Source organism: Dasypus novemcinctus, chromosome 24 (assembly GCF_030445035.2).
Source record: "Dasypus novemcinctus isolate mDasNov1 chromosome 24, mDasNov1.1.hap2, whole genome shotgun sequence".
Taxonomy (NCBI): Eukaryota; Metazoa; Chordata; class Mammalia; order Cingulata; family Dasypodidae; genus Dasypus; species Dasypus novemcinctus.
The window spans coordinates 19,932,220-19,955,520 of record NC_080696.1 but is presented as its reverse complement, the minus strand read 5'-3'; the positions used below and the strand labels follow the sequence as shown (position 1 = coordinate 19,955,520).

At 36.4% G+C, this 23,301-nt stretch overlaps 1 protein-coding gene across 1 annotated transcript in view; it reads right to left on the bottom strand.

The window, feature by feature from the left end:
• XRN2 (5'-3' exoribonuclease 2) overlaps positions 1-23,301 on the bottom strand; it is a 92,658-nt gene that overhangs the window by 38,684 nt on the left and 30,673 nt on the right. Inside the window, exons 15-20 of the mRNA XM_004447759.4 lie at positions 19,865-19,996; positions 16,416-16,534; positions 14,339-14,474; positions 12,934-13,041; positions 12,759-12,848; positions 12,020-12,092 (exon numbers count right to left, since the gene is read on the bottom strand). Coding sequence (XP_004447816.1) covers positions 12,020-12,092; positions 12,759-12,848; positions 12,934-13,041; positions 14,339-14,474; positions 16,416-16,534; positions 19,865-19,996 — 658 coding nt within the window. The remainder of the gene's footprint in view (positions 1-12,019; positions 12,093-12,758; positions 12,849-12,933; positions 13,042-14,338; positions 14,475-16,415; positions 16,535-19,864; positions 19,997-23,301) is intronic.

The window sequence follows — 23,301 nt, the reverse complement described above, 5'->3', positions numbered from 1 at the left end:
CTACTGGTTTATAAATAGGATTGTGGCTGACAATGGTAGTCTAGGGAAGTAAATGTCAATAGAAGAAAGTTGAAGAATAATCTAGGGACTGAATAACACAGTGAATCCAGAGGCAGTTGAGAATTGTGGTTAACAGTACAAATGCAAGAGAGTCCTCCTGTGAGCTAGAGCAGATGTATATCACTATTACAGGGTGATGGGAATATTGGAGAAGCATGGGAATACTACAACTGGTGTGACCTATAGATTGTGGTTAACAGCAATACCATTAATATTCTTGTATAAATGCCAAAGGTGTACTGTGTTGACAACGGAGGTGTATGGAAAAAGTGTGCCAAATGTACACTATGGACCATGATTGGCGGTAACAGTCTGATGATAACTGTCTCATAGTCTGTAACAAATGTTCCACCAGGGTGTGGAGTTGTATAGGAAATCTACACATCTGTACAATTGTTTTGCAAGTTCACAGTATCTGTAACAAAAATATATTCTAAAAAAATAGTATGGGTTGGGGGAAAAATACACCAAATATAAGATAAGGACTATAGTTGGTGATAATATTTTGATGATGCTCTTGCATAGTTTGTAACTTCACAACAATGCAAAGAGCTGGTGGAGGGTGATGTATGAGACCCCTGTATGATGTTATGTATGTTTACTTTGTAAGTTCACAATCTTTACTACACACTTATTGCTTATGCGTGTTCATGTATGAATAATATACTTCAATTAAAAAAAAAAAAAGGAAACTAGGTTCTAGTGTGAATTTGGAAGGGCCTAAAGAGGTTATTTCAAGGATATTAGTATCTATCACCTAAGTCAAGCTATTTCAATTACTGGTGAACACTTACATGGAAAAAACTTAGGGAGCTGCTTAAATTTTATTTAATAATACACTTAGAGAAATACGTCAGTGAGAAACGATAGCATTATCTCACTTGTTTTCTACCTATTAGGTTTAGGATCTAAGAAAATAATCTACAAAATAAAGACTGTCCTACAAAACGAGCTCCAGAAGCTAAATTCCATCAGTAAGCAACTTGCAGTGCTATGGACAGCAATAAAGTTACAAATCAGCCCTACTGGCCAGGGTAGAAAGGAATGCCTCATAGCCGATGTGATAATGAGGGTGCTTGAGAGTTAACAGTAAAACCAAAATTAGCAGCTACCCTTTTCTGTGCTCTTACTATGCCACACACATTATCTCATTTAATCCTGTCAACAACATAAGAATATAGCCCAATCAGAAATATTACTTAGGTAGTAAACCCAGTCCTTTCAAATGTGAACTCTCTGGGTCCAGATCTTGGGTCTGTGACTGTGTGATTTTGATCAGATTAAACTGTTTATGTATATACAACATTGCTATTATTACATATATGGCTGAAAGTCACAAACATGGACTAAATATTGGAAAATACCCAGGTATATGAAAATGTGCTGAGTCCAGGCAAGGACTTAACTAAGTATTATCATTATTTTCACCAAGTAAATTTTAAAAAGATAAAGGGGAACAACTATACTTCCTAACAGCACTAAATTTTACCACAAGAAAGGTGTGCTCTTGCTATAGAGCCTAATAAATGAAAATATTTATATGAAATATATTAAAATATTGAAAGGTCTGACCTGATTGGTTAACCAGTTCAGCATGCTGCTAAGGAATTATTCTACCATCTAAATAATGAGTTATTAATATTAACAAATAACTCACCCAAAGCAATGCTACAATCCAAACTACTAGAAGTGCTTAATATTACTCAGTATGTTCTGTATTATATGATGTCAAATATAGAGTATTCACAGATTTAGAGTCAATGTACCTTAATCTTGGAAAACTACTTTTTTTTTTAATTAATGCATTGAACATTAAGTGGCATGCACCCACAGTTCTCACTTTTTTTTTCCCTAAAGATTTATTTATTTTTCACTGTGTGTTCTGTGTCTGCTTGCATTCTTGTCACGCGGCACTAGGAAACTATGTCACTCTTTTTGTTGCATCACCTTGCTGCGTCAGCTCTCTGTGTGTGTAGCACCACTCCTGGGCAGGCTGCACTTTTCTCGCATGAGGTAGCTCTCCTTGCAGGGTGTAATTCTTGCGCATGGGGCACCTCTATGTAGGGGACACCCCTGCATGGCATGGCACTCCTCACGTGGCAGCACTGCACATGGGCCAACTTACCACATGGGTCAGGAGGCCCTGGGTATTGAACCCTGGACCCTCCATATGGTAACCACTTCTCTGGAAAACTATTCTTAAAGACTGAAAAATATTTCCCTTATAAGATTTATTCGTATGTCTTTTTGCCTTAACTTTTGCCTATGGACTTCATTAAGAAATAGTCAAATATTACCAAAAAGGGGAAAAAACATTCTACAAAACTTAATGTAAGTTTTTTTATTTTCACATTTCAAACCCCTTCCTCTGTTTCTGAATATGTACTGCCAAGAAATTGAGGGACGCAGATGTGGTTCAACTGATAGAGCATCCAACTACCATATGGAGGGTCCAGGGTTCTATACCCAGGGCCTCCTGGCCCATGTGGTGGGCTGGCCTATGCAAAGTGCTGTTGCATGCAAGGAGTGCCGGTGCCACGCAGGGGCTCCCCACCGCAGGGGAGCCCTACGCACAAAGAGTGCGCCCGGCAAAGAGAGGCACCCCACGTGAAAAAAGTGCAGCCCACCCAAGTGTGGCGCCACACAGACGGAGAGCTGACACAGCAAGATGATGCAACAAAAAAAAGAGACGCAGTTTCCCAGTGCTGATAATACAAGCGCACAGAAGAACACACAGCGAACGGATGCAGAGAGCAGACAACAGGGCGGAAAGGGAGAGAAATAAATGAAATAAATCTTAAAAGAAAAAAAAGTTGACTAATGTGCTGAATGCAGTGCTGTCCTGTCTCAGCAATGGACAGAGGCTGGCATCAGAATCCAGTACCCTGATGCGCCTCTATTATCATTTACCAAATGGTTATTCAACAATTCTACAGAGATGCTTTGCCTTGGAATGAGATCAAATTTCAGTATACCTCTACTCTACAGTTATTTCTCCTAAGTTATGCTGAAAACACCCTTAGTATTAGAATGATTTATAATACAATGATCTAGTTGACAAGTCATCCTCACATAACCTTACATATTTACTTACTAAACACTTAAAGATTCTAAGAACTTTATAAACATTAACTCTTATGAACTTTATTAACATGCCAAGGCCTCAAAACAACACTCCAAGTATTGCTGTTATTCTCATTTTATAGAAAGGGAAATTGAGGCACACAGAGAAACTGAGTAGGTCGGCCAGGCTCACATAGCTGCTAGGCACTGAGCTATTTGCTGTGCTGATGAGCAGATCCAGAGACACAGGAGGAGGCAGTGACCGGGCTGATCACAGTAGCTCAGCCTGGTACACCAGACAGAAAACCTGTTTTCTAAGTGAGCAGCAGTACAGAGAACGAGGGAACCCCACTCTCAGAGAAAAAACATTCACAAGGGAGAAAACAATAACATTCATAAAAATGTCCACAGAAGGGAACATCTGGCTCAGGTGACACTTAAAGCCACTTCAATATGACTAAGAAAATCCTGACGGGAAGCGGACTTGGCCCAGTGGATAGGGCGTCCGTCTACCACATGGGAAGTCCGCGGTTCAAACCCTGGGCCTCCTTGACCCGTGTGGAGCTGGCCCACACGTAGCGCTGATGCGCGCAAGAAGTGCCGTGCCACGTAGGGGTGTCCCCTGCGTAGGGGAGCCCCATGTGCAAGGAGTGCGCCCCATAAGGAGAGCCGCCCAGTGTGAAAGAAAGTTCAGCCTGCCCAAGAATGGCACCACATACATGGAGAGCTGACACACAAGATGACAACAAAAAGAAAGACAAATTCCCATGCCGCTGACAACAAAAGAAGAGGACAAAGAAGAACAGGCAGCAAATGGCCACAGAGAGCAGACAACCGGGGGGAGAGGGGGTTGGAGGGGAAAATGTAGAGAAATAAATTTTTTAAAAAAATTTAAAAAGAAAAAAGAAAATCCTGGCCACTCCCACGTAGAGTTCTCTCTTCCACTCTTTCCCATCTTGTCCACTCCAGAATTTTCCCACTTGCTTCCCTTATCATTGGCTGGCCTGTGATTTGTGCTAACTACAGAACAGCAAATGCCTGGTTCATTGACATTCAGGTTTACATAGATTGCTAATCCCTACCTAAATAATGTCTACAGACCACCTATTTTTCAAGTTGACAGATGACTTAAAGAAGTCTGATGCGCTTATTAAAAAATGGTGATGAGAGCAATCAGACCTATTTAAATCTTAAGTATGCCAATGACAACACACAGTAAGCCCTAAAAAGGCAATAATATTTTCACATTTATAACTTAATCTGATGACAAGCCCATTTTTAAAAGATTAAGTCAGCAACTAAAGTAGAATGGTGTCTTTAAATTGCAACAATTCAGACATTAAATTTTGAAACATTTTAAATCAAATATACAGAGAATTCCTTTTTTCTAATTACATTAAATAATTGAGATATACTGTCCTGATATACAAATATACTGAAGACCAAAAATGCTGCTTAACTTTGCATAAACTCCTTATAGGAAGGAAACAAAAATCTAAGGAGAGTATCCCAGTATAGAGTGGAACCCCTGAATTACTCAGTTTCTCATCCTAAGTATCAAATCATGTCTTCCAAAGGATACAAACTATAAATCAAGCCTGAGAAAACCTGTTTAATCTGTAAAGTGTTAATCCCATCTTCCTGCAAAAGAATCATAAAGCTTTTACTACATTTTGACCTTTAAAATCAAATATTAGACCACAATTTAAACAAAGCCTCAGAAATAGTCTTTACTGTTTTAACTCTTGCAAATTCTCCCATGCCTTCTTTCCAAGTATGTTAAAACATCCTCTGCAAAAGCACCTTCAAAAATTTGAGGGAAGACTGTAGTAAGATAGGTAGAGTAGGAAGCTCCAGAAATCAGTCCATCTACCAAAACAACTAACTACTAAACTGGGAGAAACTGTCTGAATCACCTATTTTGAAATAATGGAACACCGTGCAGCACCAGGATGAAGCTGGTAAACTGCAGTAAATGCCAGTGAATTTCACCTGTGAGCAGGAGCTATCACCCCCTATCCCTCAACTGCTTGGCAGGCAGCAGCAAGATCTGCAGCCCACCTGGGTGTCTGCTGCAGCTTGCCAGTACAAGGGTGGGCTATAAAGACTCAGTCCTCCAAAATCCCAGCTGTGTGATCGGATTGCTAATCACTGTTTCTGATCACCCACTTCAGTTTGCAGAGGGGCAAGCTCTCAGAGAGGCCACTGTTCCATCCCTTCAGGCAAAAGCCACAGAGAAGTCTTAAAGAGGCAGTACCTTTCACACACACACCCTTTCTGTGTCCATTCTCCATTTGGAAACAGAGTTTGAAAAAGTCACAAATTGATGGTTCCAATTCTCACAACGACAAAACCAGCAATCCCAGAGGAGAGGTAGAAACTAGATTTTCAGAATTCTAACAATATAATACTCCGAATGTCCAGTTCTCAACAAACAATTACAAAGCACAAAGAGATTCAGGAGAGTATGGACCATTCACAGGAAAAAAAAAAATTGCCAGAAACCATCCCTGAGAAAGGTCATAGAAAGGAACTACTAGGCAAAGACTTTAAATAAACTGTTATGTGTTTAATGAGCTAAAGGAATCCACATACAAAGAACTAAAGAAAATTAAGAAAATATTCTCTAAACAAAATAAAGGAATAGAAATTATTTTAAAAAGTCTCTCCACATCAAAAGTTCCCAGGATCGAATCCCTGTGAATTCAAGAAGAGAAAGGGGGAAAAAAAAAAAAGAAACAGAAACAGGAGATCAACATGGCAAATGGACACAGACAGCATAAACAGCAGAGCAGGGGGATGGGGAAGGGGAAGGGAAGAAAGAAAAAGAAATTATAAAAAACTAAACAGGAATTTTGGAGCTGCAAAATACAGTAATTAAAATGAAAAAACTCATGAGATGGATTCAAGAGCAGATATGAATAGGCAGAAAAAAGGATTAACAAACTTGAAGACAAGAAAACTGAAATTCTCCACTGTGAGGAGTAGAAAGAAAAAATATAAAGAAAAATCAACAGAGACTGAGGGATCTGTGGGACACCATGAAATATACCAATAAAGGCATACTTCATTTTATTGCACTTCGCTTTACTATGCTTCAGAGATAATGCGTTTTTTACAGATTGAAGGTTTGTGGCAATCCTGCTTCAAGCAAGTCTATTGCCATCATTTTCCCAAAAGCATGTGCTCACTTCATGTCTGTGTCTCATTTTGGTAATTCATGCAACATTTCAAACCTTTTCATTATTGTTATAAAAAAACAAAACAAAAGGAAAAAAAAACCCTGAAGGAACTGGTGCTTGATCTGCTTTGGCCCTCCATCAAGAATTTTACAAAGGCACAGAAGCACACCCTGGAGCTGGAGTATCTACAGCAGAGAAAGGGGACAATGCCTGGCATGGTCAGATACATCACACCCACCCAGGCCCCCTGCCTTCCCGACCTCCCCAGCCAAGTCAACACTCCAGGGAGCCAGATGCTGGTCAACCAGGCAACAGGACAGATCCAAGGACCTTCTCAGAGGCTGGCCTTTCCATTTATGTAGGGCCCAAAGAAGCAAGGAAACCATTATTGGCATCTGAATATTTGTCTTTGGGACAAGGGACGGCTTCACAGTCCAGACTTTTCTAGAAGACTCACAGAACAAAAGCAAGGAATTGCTGATTTTGGAAGGCCGGTGCTAAGGAGAGGCATATTCTTCTTCTTCTTTTTTTTTTTTTTTAATTTATGAACTAATGTAATTACTCCAGTATGCTCTTGTACCTGTGTTGGTGTTTTTCTTCAAGATCTTGTGGTAGGTGGTAGTTTCTTGGGTCTTACACCCAAAGCACAAGCAACAAAAGAAAAATAAACAGGACCTCCTCAAAATTAAATACTTTTATACCTCAAAGGTCAAAAGGCAGCTAACACAGTGGGAGAAAATATTTGAAAATCATATATCTGATAAGGGTTATATCCATGATATACAGAGAGATTATAAAACGACAAATGACTTGATTAAAAAATGGGCAAGAGATCTGAATAGACATTTGTCCAAAGAAGAAATACAAATAGTGAAAAAACACAGGAAAAAATGTTAACCATCTCTAGTGATTAAGGAAACACAAATCAAAACTACAATGAGATATCATTTCACACTTATTAAACGGCCACTATAACAAAGTCAGAAAACTGTAAATGCTGGAGAGAATGTGGAGACAGGAATCCTTATTCACTGTTGGTAGGAATGCAGAATGGTACAACCACTGTAGAGGACTGTTTGGCAGTTACTAAAGAAACTGAATATAGATTTTCCATGTCACCCGTCAATAACACTCCAGGTATATACCGAAAAGAACTGAGAGCAGTGATACAAACAGACATCTGCACACTGATTTTCACAGCAGCATTATTCATAATTGTCAAAAGATTAAACAATCCAGGTGTCCATCAACTAATGAATGGATATACAAATTGTGGGGTACATACATGATGGAATATTATGCAGTTGTAAGAAGAAATGAAGTTATGAAGCATATGACAATATGGATGAACCTGGAGAACATTATATTGAGTGAAGAAAGCCAGACAAATACTATATGATTACGCTACTGTGAACTAAATATATCGTGTAATCTCATGGAGTTAATAACCAGAATACAGATCATCAGAAAATAGAATGAGGTTAGAGAATAGAAAGCTGAGGGTTAATCCATGCAGAATTGGTAAAAAGGTTGTTTGTAAGTATTTGGAAATGAACAGAAATGGTGAAAGCACACCACAGTGCTTGTAATTAGCAGTGCTATTATATTTGTATGACAGTGGTTGAAATCAAAGTCTAAGGTTACATATATTACTAGAAGGAATGCTAAAAAATGTAACACAGGACTGTAAGCATAATGAAACTTCATATAAAATATGAATATGGGTAATTCTGTATATATGACTGTTTTTCTTTGAAACTGAACAAATGTACATGGTAATGATACTAGATGTTAATAAGGCAAAAAACAAAACAAAACATTATGCTAACTGAAAGCTACCAGACACAAAGTACTATATATTGCATGATCCCATTTATATAAAATGTAAATATAAATCAATACATAAAGATGGAAGTAGATTAGTGGTTATGTAGGGTTAGGGGAGGATAGAGGGATTGAGAGGTAACTGCTAAGGCATGTGGAGTTTTTCTTTTTAGAATAATGAAAGTGTTCTAAAAATTTTTGTGGGGATGAATGCACAATATTGCAATTATATTAAAAGCCACTGATTGTGCACTTTGGATGGATTGTATGGTATGTGAATATATCTCAATAAAACTGTTTAAAAAAAGTGCTGTGAACATTGTTGAAATGACAACAAAGGATTTAGAATAGTCCATAAACATAACTGATAAAGCAGCAGCAGGGTTTAACAGGAAATTTTGAAGGAAGTTCTACTGTGGGTGAGTAAACTGCTATCAAAAAGCATCATAGGGGAGGAGATGTAGCTCATCAAGTGGTTGAATGCCTGCTTCCCATATACGAGGTCCTGGGTTCAATCCCTGGTACCTTACAAAGGAATCTTTTGTGCCGGGAAGAGTCAATTTTGTGGCAAACTTCACTGCTGTCTTATTTTAAGAAATTACCACCCAACATTTAGGAACCACTATCCTGATCAATCATCAGTCATCAACACTGAGACAAGACCCTCTACTAGTAAGAACATTATGACTCACTGAAGGCTCAGATGATTATTAATATTGCTTAGCAATAATGTTTTTTAATTAAGGTATGTATATATAAATTTTTAAAACAATTCTATTGTATACTTCATAGACTACAGTATAGTATAAACATACATTTCATATGCACTGGGGATCCAAAAAATTCTTACAACTTGCTTTATTGTTGAGTCTGGAACCAAACCTGCAATATCTCCGCGATATGCCTATATACCCATCATTGCAGTCCAGAAAGACATAAGAGAAAAAAAAGCAGAAAAAGCATTTAAAGAAATAATGGCAGAAAACTTCCCAATCTGATGAAAGTCATGAATATACATATTCAGGAAGCTCAAGGGACCTCTAAGCAAAACAGTACACGAGACACCTTAGAGAGAAACGGTCAAAGACCAATGGCAAGAGAGGATTTTAGAAAGCTGCAAGAGACAAGCAACTTGTCATATACAAGGGATTAAAAAAAGAGAGAGAGACGGGAAGCAGATTTGGCTTAACTGATAGAGCATTCACCTACCATATGGGAGGCCCATGGTTCAAACCCAGGGCCTCCTGACCCCTGTGGTAAGCTGGCCCATGCGCAGTGCTGATGCGCGCAAGGAGTGCCATGCCACGAAGAGATGTCCCCACATAGGAAAGCCCTATGTGCAAGGAGCACGTCCCTCAAGGAGAGCCGCACCATGTGAAAAAAGCACAGCCTGCCCAGGAGTGGCACCACACACATGGAAGAGCTGATACAGCAAGATGATGCAGCAAAAAGAGACACAGATTCCCAGTGCTGATTACAAGAATACAAGTGGACAAAGAAGAACACACAGCAAATGGGCACAGAGAGCAAACAATGGGGGGGGGGGGTGGAAGGGGAAAGAAATATAAAAAAAAAACTTCAAAAAAAAAGAGAAAGAGAATAATTAAAATCAGAAATGAAAATGGCGACATAACTACCAATCTCAACAGAAATGAGATTACATAAACAGTTATACACCAACAAATCAGAAAACCTGGATGAAACGGTCAAATTCCTTGAAACACACAAATTACCTAATCTGATATAAGAAGAGGAAACATCAGCAGACCTATCAAAACTAAAGAGATTGAATCAGTAATAAAAAACCTCCCAACAAAGCAAAGGCCAGGACCAAATGGTTTCACTGCTGAATTCTACCAAACATTTAAAGAAGATTTAGCACTAATCCTTCTCAGATTCTTCCAAGATATAGAAAAGAGATTACTTCCTAATCCTAATACATTCTATGAGGACATCACAGGAAAAGACTATTAACAGGCAGCTGCTGTGGAAAACAGTTTGGTGGTTCCTCAACTTTAAACAAAGAATTACCATATGACCTGGCAATTCCATTCCTAGGTATATACCCAAAAAGCATTGGAAGCAGGGATTCAGACATATATTTGTACACCAATACGCATCACAGCATTATTCACAGTAGTCAAAAGGTGAAAGTAACCCAAATGACCATCAATAAATGAATGAACAAAATATAATATAGCCATAAAATGGAACAGTATTAAGCAGTAAAAAGTGAAATACTGTTGGTACATGTTACAACATGTATGCACCCTGAAGATATTTTGTTGAATGAAAACAGTCAGATACAAAAGGACAAATATTATATGATTTCTCTTATATGAAACACTTAGGATAAGCAAATTTATCATACAGAAAGATAGAATAGTGATTATCATGGGTTGGGGGGATGGAATAAAGAGTTATTTCTAAATGAGTATGAGGTTTGGTTTCAGATGATGAAAACAGTCTAGAAACAGATCGTGGTGAATGTTACATAGTACTGTCAAAGTACTTAACGCCAAAGAATTTTCCACTCAAAACCACTAAAATGGTTTTTTATGTTAGGCATATTTTACCACAATCAAAAGTAATGTTAAATATTTTAGAAAGAAATAAGACAGCATTATTAAATTCAAGAAATAACTCAACACCCCAATCCTTCAACAATATATGGCCACAGACCACGACACATATGTAACCCCATGGTATGCATTCCCATTATCATTCTGTGAAAATAATAAAGAATTTGTTACTGTGTTAACCAAAAGTCACCTCTATAGTTTTTCAAAATAATGATTTTTCCATTTGTAGATTATTAATACTCCTTTGCCCCACAATTCTGAGTCATTATATTAGTCATCTGCACCAAGGGGAATAATCACGGAATACAATAGTTTTACCAAACATGATTATCCTAGGAAAATACAGAATGGAAGATTTGTTAAATGGGGGCTTTGATGTGAAACAAGAGTTGGCTTACTGTGTAAGAGTTCTTTATTATGTTATATATTCAATCATTACCACACAAAATTTTGAGTGGTAAATAATCACTTAAATTTAGCACTAATTTTCAGGAAACAGATGTGGCTCAACCAACTCGGCTCCCATCTACCATATAGGAGGTCCAGGGTTCAATGCCCAGGACCGCCTGGTGAGGGCAAGCTGGCCCACATGGTGAGCTGGTCCACACAGAGTGCCAGCCCACGCAGGAATCCCACCCCGCGTAGAAGTGCCACCCTATGTGGGTATGCCACCCAGTGCAGGAAAGCTGTCCCACACAGGAGTGCTGGCTGATGCGGAGAGCAGGCGCAGCAAGATAACGCAACAAGAGACACATAGAAGAGAAAATAAGAAAACGTAGCAGAACAGGGAGTTGAGGTGGCGCAAGAGAGTAATTGCCTCTCTCCCACTACGGAAGGTCCCAGGATTGGTTCCTGGAGCCGCCTAATGAGAATACAGGCAGACACAGAAGAACAAACAGCAAATGGACACAGAGTAGACAATGGGGGGCAAGGGGAGGGGAATAAATTTAAAAAATAAATAAATCTTTTTAAAAATTTTAGTACTAGTTTAATATTGCCATTCAGCACCCCTTTAAAAGAAGTTAATGAGCTACTGACTGAACAGAGTAAGACATATCAATTAATCGCAAAGGAGACAAAGATATAATGGTTATCTGTTTCAACCCAATTTACTGTTCATCATTATGTTACTATTAAACTTAAGATTGTTAATCTCAGACTAGTGGAAAAAAACAAATTTTTCTCACATAATTCTTAAAATATTCATCTTCCAGAGAAAATTCTTACATTACATAAATCATATTTTTTCACTATTTTATCAAAATGATGAAATTATTTTAAACAAAAGGAATCACATCTAAATTTTACCTTGCCATGCATATTTCTTCCCATTCAAATCAATAGCAAAATCTTCAGGGTAGAAGTCAATTATACTAGAATCCTACATCAGGGAGAAAAGTAAGAATTAAAACAAATAAAAGCTACACATCTCTGTTATAAAGGAACTGATACAACTTTCATTCAAGACTTGATGAGAAAAAGAAGTGGACTCCTTTTAAGAAGTGTCATTAGATATGAGGTCATTAATCCCAGCCCTAGTAAAATAAAATTATCAATTTTATTTTAAAAACTAAAAAAGATAAAGCATTATTACAGAATTTTAGAACTAGCAACTGTGGGCCTAAGGTATGTAGTCAGAGAAGTATCTCCTTACTAGTAATTCCTACTTCCCAGCTAGTCTCGTGCCTTCTAGCCAACACACAAATAAGCTGAGGTGATCTCAAGCAAGCCAGTCTTCTAAGCTCTGGTAGCCACCATAGGTGGCTAAATAAATACAGGTACACTAAGAATAATGTGGCTATTAAAGAATTTCCTCAAAACAGAAATCAATTTTATTTACAAGGGTAGGGTACTGACAGCCAAAGAAAGCAAGAAAAACAAACAAAAAACAATGTAGTGAAAAACATACAGAACTCAAACACTTGAACTGTTTCTGCCCTTCATTGTTTCAACTATGAGATGCATGCAAAAGCAATCATGACTAATGCTTGTGAAATGAAGAACAAAAACCCAGTTTCCAATACACTGCAAAGGCTAAGAGACTCACTGGATCACTCATGAGCTTCCGCCATGAGGGAGGTAGAAAGTTACCACTTGCAGCTGGGAAAACTCCCATAAGTTGTTCCAGTGGTTTAAACTACAAAAAAGGAAAAAGTTAAAGATAAGATGCAATTTTCATCCAGGCCAAAATTCTATATTTTATTACTAAATAATCGACTTACTGGTTTTGTGCCCTTCTCAAAATCTGAAGGCATATCTGCAATACCTTCAAAGTCTGAAGCAAATGGTGCGTAATGGAATGGATAATACCATTTCCAGGAAGCACAGCCCTAGAATCACGAAAAACAAGCAAACAGCAACAAAAATAAAAACTGGTATCAATGATGGATACAGAGGGGAAAAAAACAACAAAAATAAAATATTACAGGAATTCGATTTATAAAATACATGACCTCTGGTATATCTTCAATATATTACGATTTTTCCATGAGTCCTAAAAGTTGCTTTGATTAAATTTGAACTTTTCATTTCATACCAATGATTCCCTGATTTAAAAAATACTACAAAGCATCTTTAACAATTAGTACTTAATGTCAAATGCTTTCTGTTCACAAACACAATTTTGGAAAGATTTTTATCCTTAAAATGTATTTGGTGACATTTCTTTCCCAACTCTACAGCTGCCATCATCAAATAAACCCAAGAGCAGTTAGAGCTGACACTGAGCATGCAGGTGGTTAGGGACATCACTGGAGCAGTGGTTGAGGATAAAAGAGCCAAAAGTTTTTGTTTTACAATTCCCTACTATATTTTCGTGGGTCAACTTTCTCTTAACTCTAAATAGTTTTGAATAAATGCCCCCAAAATAAAACAAAACCAAGTTCCATTCATAAAAAAGAGAAAGTATTCATGAAACATGTTTTGATTCTGTGTCTGATGAATTAAAGTCTTGAGAGTAGGAGTAAAGCTTGCAAATAGAGTATTTACAAACGATATTTAATACACTGCATTACTTTCTACTTAAGAGAAAAATTCTATCTATTCCCAGGTCACATGAAACTTACCTTGCTTTGCTCTCAGAGCACGAAACAAGATATTAACTATCAGTGTTACAATCCCCAATATGTCTACCTAATCTCTCACTCATCTGACATCTCAATTATCAAAAGGTTTAAGTCAGATACAGATTATTCCAATTACAATGCACTCATGTAACATCATGACATTATATGGAGGAGACAGGCATTATTCAAATTCTTACTAGTACTTTCTAGGCTTTGTTCTTTGTTCAGCCACTTAGTGACTATCAATTAGTACCAGGACATTTTTTTATTTCAATGTAAAAAACACTAAACATTATCGTTCTAAAGACAAAGTACAACCATCTACTCAGTATCGAAATCCCTTGACGCAACAAAATTACCTTTATTTATATATTAATATCTAAAGAACTTCAAAGGCTTTAACAAACATTTTTTAAGGTAATGGATTTCTGACTAGGAAGCGTTAAAAAACTGAGTCTGGGTTTTATTTCAGGATATAACTCAATAATATGCATTATTATAGAAATTACTATCTTTCTAAAATGATTTGCTAGAGATTTAGAGGAAAATATTCTTTCTGTACCTGGTAATAATATCGAAGAACCCAACAGAGCCCTTCAACATAAGACTGCACAACTTTACGACGGAATTTCTCATCAGCTGCATCAACATCAAATTTGTTCTTATAGTATCGCTGTTTCCAACCAGCTTCCCATAATCTAAAAAACAGGCAAGACAAGTTTATGTTCAATTAATAAACGTTCATTAATTGAATATCCTCTATCACCCAAATCAACTTATAGTTAATATTCAGGTGCAACACAAACGAGTTAAATATTAATGCTAATGCACATTCATCTAAATTTCTAAAGTCTTCTTTCAAAGGATTATCAATTCAAAATAAACATCAAAAATCCAAACATTGATTCTAGTAAGATTATAAAACTACATTAAAAAAAGAGAGAGAAGGAATAACCATTTATTAAAGTAAATATAGGACACTGATCAATTCTAACACTGTTTTACATGTTTTCTGGTTGTGGAATAATTCTAAAACTCCATTTTAAGATTCAAATCCTAAAAATATTTTATATAGCTCACGTTCCTCACCTTGTTAAAATGTCTGCATTTAAACTATACCAAAAAAGTCAGTTAAACTAAAGAGAAAAAATATGCATAGATTTAAAAAAAAAAAAAAAGGTTAAAAATGACTCAGAATAATCAAGGAACTAGGGAGAAATTCTGAGTACATCTACTTTCCCTACTCTTGGACCTTATACCTTCTTTCAGCTAGGAGCTGTTGATTGCTTAAGGGAAGGGGGACTGCATATGTGTATGTATGTGGGAGTGTATATCTAATCATGTTCTGGAAAAATATAGAAGCATAAAAATATAATTAAATGATCACTTATCATTGAAAATACAATGACAGCAAACATATTTTTACCCAAAGTATAAAGTTTTTTTTCAAACACCCATTCTCTAAAAAATAGAAATATTTTATTTAAGGAACACGAAGAAACCAACAACACTTGAAAAAAGATAAAGGACAAATGAAGAACATCAAGGTGATTCTCCATTAAGGATTATTTTCCACCATGTGCCAGATCTTATATTGCTGTTTTACAGAAAATTTTCATGAAATATATGCTAAGAGCGCCAAGAGTTCTTGGTAGAAGCATGTCTACCTTGACTATCCTCGGCACCAGGAATAAACAATAAAATACTCAACAAATCAAAGCAGAGGATAAAGACTCAAGGTAGATCAGGTAAATGTTAAATCACTGAGCCAAGGATCTCAGAACCTAATATCAAAGAATGTTAGAAAAATGCAGAACTGTGCACGGCACTTGTGAAATTTCTAATCACCAATACAACCATATACCTTCTACATTCTTTAAAAGAGTGAGCTTTGGTCAACTATTATCTTCTGATTAACTCAAAGTATGTCATTTTCCCAAATTCTTAATTAGCTGCATTGGACTGAGATTGTTTGCCTTCTGCACTTGGAGCCTAGGGTTCAAATGTGGATTTAATTATGAAAGGCTGTTAACTTATCATATAATCACTGATCCTACACTTCTGAATCAATTAAGAATCAAGAGTTTCCTCTTAAAATTTTAAGTACTCAACTAAAGAGAAATTCATTGTTATTAAATATAACTGTGTATATGCAAAGTTTGTGGATTTTTAAAAATATACATATTTATTTCTTAATAGAATGACTTATATATTTCATTTTTAGGAAGAATCTTTTCAAGCGAGAGGATTAGAGCAAACTATACTATATTAAGTGTTCAAGTGTAACCAAACTTTCCGAGTTAAGCAGCTTGAAAATGTAATCTCAAAAGAGTAATATTCAAATCACAAAGTAAGCTAAACACCTCACGTCTAGTCTACTACTTGGTCCCAGAGGGAAAAATAGCTTGGACGACAAAAACCTGCATGCATACTAATCTAGATACTTAGGTTTAACTGCTATAGCTTATTATCTCTCTGGAATTTAGTGACTATTCTAACTCTCCACATTAATTACTGGTGGATAAAAAGATCAGAACAAGCATTTGAAGGCACTGCTGCTCTAAGTTAAATAGCATTAATTAGACTACATCTATTTCAGCAATTCGCTAACAAAGTGCTTCCCAAAAAAATGACTTTACCTGACATTATCCTCTGGCTCAGGTTCACTGTCACTGTCTTCTGCTTTTCGCTTAATTCCTCCTATTGGAGACGGGGAGCCATCAGAAGTGAAACTTGTATTAGGAGATATTGAAGGACTCTGCAAACAATTATGACATTATTGGAGAAGGATTTAATTATCCATTTTACATATGACATTATATCCAACTGCCATTATCTCCCATGCTTCACAGCAACACATTTTTTAAGCTATTAAGTAAATTTGGTTAATATATAAGAGGCACATACCCCTCCTCAAACTTATTTACATAACCACTTCATACCCTCTCAAAAGTGTAATAAAGTCCTAAACTTCCTATGTTTAAACTCAAAAGAATTTCAACATTATGGTATAAGTAGATTTAGGGAAAAAAAAATTCATTTTGTAGATTTTTTAAATTACAGGACTTGAATACTTCTCTCCCTCATGTTATGAATTCACAATCATTTCCCATCCATCAAATAAAGTTGCTGGGGTGGGGGGGGAGTGGGATGGGGTGGAATATGCTGGTAAGAAGGCAGTTAATTGGTTAGTGTTCAACCTCATACAACCACTGTAGAAAAGCAAGTTTAATGACACTCTACCAGCTAACTGTTAAATTATTTTATACCTACTCTTTCAGAATTTAATGTACAAATAAAAATCCATTAGTCATCTTAGAAAAATGCAGACTTATCATTATTTTCAAAGATTTAGATGACACCCTAAATTCAGTTATTATCTTCTTGTGGTACCTAACTCAACACAGCAGTGGCCTGAAGTATTTAATATTTAACATAAACCTCTAAAAAAAAAAAAATATTTCGCAAAAGCTAAATGACTAAAAATATTGTAAAAGGGGCAGAAAACATTTTCAAAATGTTTTCCTTCAGTTAGCAAGGGTATATTAGATATTCAAGTAAACAGAAATACTTTGAAATTGAAAACAGTGATTTCCTTAAAATTATTAGAAATTTCTCTTATAGCCAAAGGCTATATTAATGACACTATAACTAAAACTTCAGCATGAGATAGTTCATACCATAGGCCAAGAAGAGTTAAAACGAAGCAAAATTGTATTTCACAGAGCTTAGAGCAGTCTCCTTCTAAAAACCTTAATTTTCTTCATAATATCATATATAGTCAATACCCTCAAAACAAACAAAAAAACACTCAAAGTGCACTTGGAAAATGAGGTCGTTATTTTTTAATGAGATCCGTCTGAAATAGCAACTCCAAACTTTACTGGCCACATGGCCTTGGGCAATTACTTAACATGATGAGCTTAAAATTCAGATGGCAATGCTCTATCTCCTCCAGGTTACTGCAAAGATCAAATGAAACAATGTGTGGGAAAGATGAAACCTGTCCACTCTGGTTAACCACCTCACAAGTCATCACTGGTATTTTTTAAACCCTACCCTAATCCATTTGGATTAAGTTATAATGATGACATTTCTAACAATCATGAAAGCACAGAGAAGTTGTGTAAAATGTAACCTTTCCCATACTGATTTTTTTTTAAATTTATTTATTGAAATATATTGATTCTTGACTAACAAAATTTAAACTCCATTTTTAGATAAGAAAAGAATCCACTTTCAAGGAAAAAAAAAAAAAGAGGTTTTTTGCCCTATACTGATAAATCTCTCCCTATTTCTTTTTAAAAAATTTTCTCCAATCAGACATAGTTTATTAAAAGTGAGGATGACCCCAGATATATGAAGCCATACTTCAGAATGCAAAATTTCAAAGCATATTTATGAGGAAACAGAAGCTATCTAATCAAACATTACCAATGGTGACCAGCAGTACAGACTAGTCAAGTACTGGAAATGAACATGCCTAACCAGTTCAGAAAACAAAACTTCCAGGATTCCCTTTAAGTGAACTGGTAATCTGGCTTCATGAATTCCTTAACTTTTGAAACATTTTAAGGGAAAAATCCCACAGTACAAAGATTTCAATTTTATACCCTTCTCTATATATAAATATATAAAGAGTTACATCAAGAGGGATAGAGATAGGATCAAATAAGGAACCTAATGTAATATCTCCCTATTGCTACTCCAAGGACAGGCATTATTAATCAATAGTGGATCTAGTCCAGTGGAACCTGAACAGAGTCTTTCAATCCTTCTCAAAGCAATCACAGACAGCAAAGGTTAGAACTATGTACCTCCTTAAGATTAAAAAAAGAGCATTCTATCATCAGCATGGTTGTTTGCAGATACTAGTCAGGCTCAGTTCTGCTTTGTGGGGACTGTAGACACCATAATCTTGAATGCTGGGCATGACCCTTTTCTCTTTTACTCAGGTATCTCACTGCAACCCCTATCCCTGACCTTCATTCCCCACTGTTAGGAGTGTAAGGTACAAAACAAGAAAGCAAAATCAAAGGTAACAAAAAAACACACAACAGAAACTCAGACTACTGCTTTCAGGATATTCGACATTGCAATTCCCAAATTCCAAATCTAAGGTCCTAAAACTTCTAGGTATGAATTTATATGACTATAAATTGAATGAGTCTCCTGATGTGATTGCCCTGTAATAAGGGATAAGAGCAGCAACAGAGTATTTATTAGAATAAACCAAAAAAAGTTTATAATCTAACATACCATTCTGTCCTCTACTATCCTCTCTCAGGTCTACTAGCCTGAAATAAGCAAATGGCTTATCTTGTTTGTGCATATTAGTAGCCTATTCTATCCTCCCTTCCCCTGCCATGTGCCCCGAGCTCATGACCTGTTGGACAGAGTACAGTCTTGCTGGCTGGGTTGATTTGCTTCTGGACTTTGGATTGCAATGTTCAAATAAGGAGGGATACCACATGAGACAAATCTATTTAGTTCCTGAGTTTCAAATAGGGAACAACCAGAGTTTGAATAGTGAAGGCTATCTTAAAATATTTATTTGGATCTATTCTATGCCTGAGTCAGAGAAGGAGAATTTAGGCAGTTAGAAATACTTGGATTTGATAGATTGAGGAATACATTTTGCAAAATGCCCTGACTGACCCCTGGAAGGCAAGGGAAACAAGGCAGCAAAAGCTACCTTACTCCCCTTTGCTCCAGCTGTGAGACATCTGGATGTCCCACTCAAGGTTCTAGCACCTTCCACCAACCAGTATCTGTGAATGAAGAAGGAGGCAGAGACAGCCAATGTGGCCCATTTGCTTTATAGAACACTGAAGTCACTTAGCTTCCTCTACATTTACATGCAGCTAGATATCTAGACACACTTTTCTTTCACATCATTTAGTTATTTTTTTATTGATAAAGATGGCTATGACAGAATTATCAATGGCTTAAGGCAGAAAAAAAATTGAGAAAAACAAAAGAACAAAACCATTTCAGGTTAAAGCAATAAAAATGACACACAGCAAACTGCAAGAGGCAGCTGGTATTCACCAATTTCTTCAATGCCACACAAAGGTAAACCACTTACAGAGTTATTCTGCATTCTCATTTCATAGGCTGCTTGTCTTGGATTACTGGCTACTTGAGAACCTGGTGAATTTCTTGAGCCCAAGGCTTGAGGGGTTAATATTCCACTAGGAGTGAAAGCTGGTTGATCTCTCTAACAGAAACAGAAATAAATATAGAAATTAAAATAAAATCACAACAAAATAGTTAGGCAGCATGAGGAAGAGAGGGCCATGGAATGCAGTCCTCACTTTATAACTACTTAACTATCAAACCCATTAAAGACCAAATGGATTTCCAGTAACATTATAGGGCTGCTTATATATTTTGATTTGATGGCAACTTATACTGTGTAAAAACAGTCTGTAGTATTTAGTAACTCTGCCTTAAAAGTACAAATCATATAATCATATCTTTTCAAGTCTCATTAGGCTAATACATTATGTTTACACTGAATTTCAGAAAATGTTCAAGACACAGTTTTAGGGAAATAAAAATATTTATTTACCCTTCACACCTTGCTAAATTTAACTCTTTATTTCCAAATAAATTAGAACTATGGTTATAGTTATCACATGGCTGGCTGATAAAAATAGATATTGACTGAAATATATAAGGCAGAAATGACATCTGCCACTCCCAATCTCAGTGGTTCTTAACCTACATGCAACAATAAATAACTCTACTTTTCTTCCATCTGGGTTCCTGAAACTGTTCAATTCTAATAAACAATAATAATTAAAGGTAGATGTTAAATTCCATGAGTTTAAAAACCAGTATGGGGAATGCGGATGTGGCTCAGGCAGCTGAGCGCTTGTGCCTCCCACATGGGAGGTCCCAAGTTAGATTCCCAGTGCCTCCTAAAGAAAAAACAAACAGACAACAAGCAAAAAAACAAGCAAACAAGGAGCGCAAACAACAAGCAAAAACAAGTAAAAACAGTGAGCAAAGAGACGAGGAAGCCACTGGGGGTAGGGGTAGGAACAGCAGGGAACAATAAAACACTGTTTAAAGAAACTAAGTGGACAGATGGGGTATTCCTGGATTGGAAAAGCTAACATTGTTTAAGATGACAATATTCCCAAAAGCAATATGCAGATTCAACATAATCCTTTTAAGAATCCCAAAAGCATTTTTGGCAGAAATGTAAAAACCCATCCTAAAATTCATATGCAATTTCAAGCGACCACAAATAAAGAGAATACTCTTGAAAAAGAACAAAGTTGGAAGACTTACACTTTCTAATTTCAAACTTATTACAAAGTTACAGTAATCAAAACAATGTGGTACTGGCACAAAGATACAAACCAATGGAACAGAAATGAAAGTCAAGAAATAAACCTTCATTATCTAAGGTCAATTGATTTTCCACAAGGGTGTCAAGTCCATTCAATGAAGAAAAAACAAGTCTCTTCAAAAACCGGTGCTGGTAAAGCTACATATACATATGCAAAAGAATGAAATATGATCCTTACCTCACATCATATATAAAAATTTATCAATGACCTAAATATAAGAGCTAAAACTATGAAATTCTCAAGAAAAAAACACAAGGGCAAATCTTTAAAACCCTGGATTTGGCAAATGGTTTTTAAAATATGACACCAAAAGCTAGGCAATAGAAGAAAAAAATAAACTGTACTTTATTAAAATTAAAAACTACTGTGTATCAAAGGGCATAAGTGAGTGAAAAGATAACCTACAGAGTGGGAGAAGAGAGTTGGAAATCATATATCTGATAAGAGTTTAATATCCACAACATATTAAGAATTCCTACAACTCAACAACAAAAGACAAACTACCCAATTTTAAAATGGGTCAAGGATCCAAATAGGCATATCTCCAAAGAAGATAAACAAAACCAAGAAAATTTTTGAAATTTTAAAAAAAGAAACAATACAAAACAAAACAAAGAAGATATACAAATGGCCAATAAATAGATGAAAAGATGCTCATTACAATTAGCCATTAGAGAAATGCAAATCAAAACCACCATGAGAAACCACTTCATACCCACTAGGATGGCTATACTCAAAAATTAAAACAAAAAAACAGAAAATAGCAAGTGTTGACAAAGATGTGGAGTAACTGGAGCTCTTGTACAGCTCTTGGGAATGTAAAATGGTACAACCATTATGGAAAACAGTTGGCACACACAAAGAATTTCCCTATGACCTAGCCAGTTCTACTCTTAGACATACACCCAAAAGAAATCAAAACAGGGACTCAAACTGATGCTTGTACACAAATGTTCACAGCAACATTACTCACAATAGCTAAAAGGCAGAAGCAATGCAAGTGTTCACCAACAGATGAATGGATAAACTGTGGTATATAATTAATGGAATAATATTCCACCATAAGAAGGTGTGAAGTTCTGATACATGCTACAGCATAGATGAACCTTGAAAATATTATGCTGAGTGAAATAAGCCAGACACAAAGGGACAATATCGTATAATTCATTTATATGAAATAGCTAAAAGAGGCAAATTCATAAAAACCAAAAGCAAATTAGAGATGACCAGGGGATGGGGAGAGGGAACTGGGGAGTTACTGCTTAATGGGTGCAGAGTTTCTGTTTGGCATAATAAAAAGTTTTGGAAATAGATAGTGGTGATGACTGTGCAACACTGTGAGTGTAATTAATGCCAAAGAAATTATACATGTAAGAAAAGTTAAAATGGCAAATTTGATGTTATATATATTTTACAACAATTAAAAGGGGGAGGGAGGCTCTGGACTGGGCAAAACCCATTAAGAAAGACAAGAAAAAACAAAATGAAAGCATGTATGTGACTATTAAGCATAAGAAATTAAGTAAGACAACAAAGATCACAGGTAAAAAGCCCTACAATTAAGAGGAAGAATTCCCCAAATTGTACTATGAGCAGAAAAAAAAAAGAGGGGCCTTGTGGAAAAGGTAAGATCTGAGACAAATTGTAAAGACTGGAGGTACCAAATGAAGGCAACTCTGATTCAGGCACAACATGGTGCATTTAGAAGACAGCAGAGAAAAAGCTGGATGGCTAGAATTAGACTGGATCACAGGCACTCTAAATGCCACGCTAAAGAATTACAACTGGATTCTAAGAGGAACTGGAGTCAGCAGTGACTTCAGAACAGAGAAACAACAAAGTTCACAATGTGGCATGTCCTAGGAAGATTAATATGACAAAGATGCAGAAATAAGACCGAGTGCATTAACTTATAACAGGATACAAAGGTTGACTGATCTTATTACAAAACAGTATCTAATTGTTGTAAAACACTTAAGTATCTAAGTGCCACACACCCCATCCCCGCTCCCCCAAGTGTATCCTTCCAGACTCTACGCCTTAGAAAGAACTTCAAAACCAACACCAACACTGCCTCTCCAGTAAGAATGCAGCCAGGTGGGTGTGTATGGCCCTGACCATCTCCTACTGGATAAGGAATAAAGCTACTGTAATGAGCTTC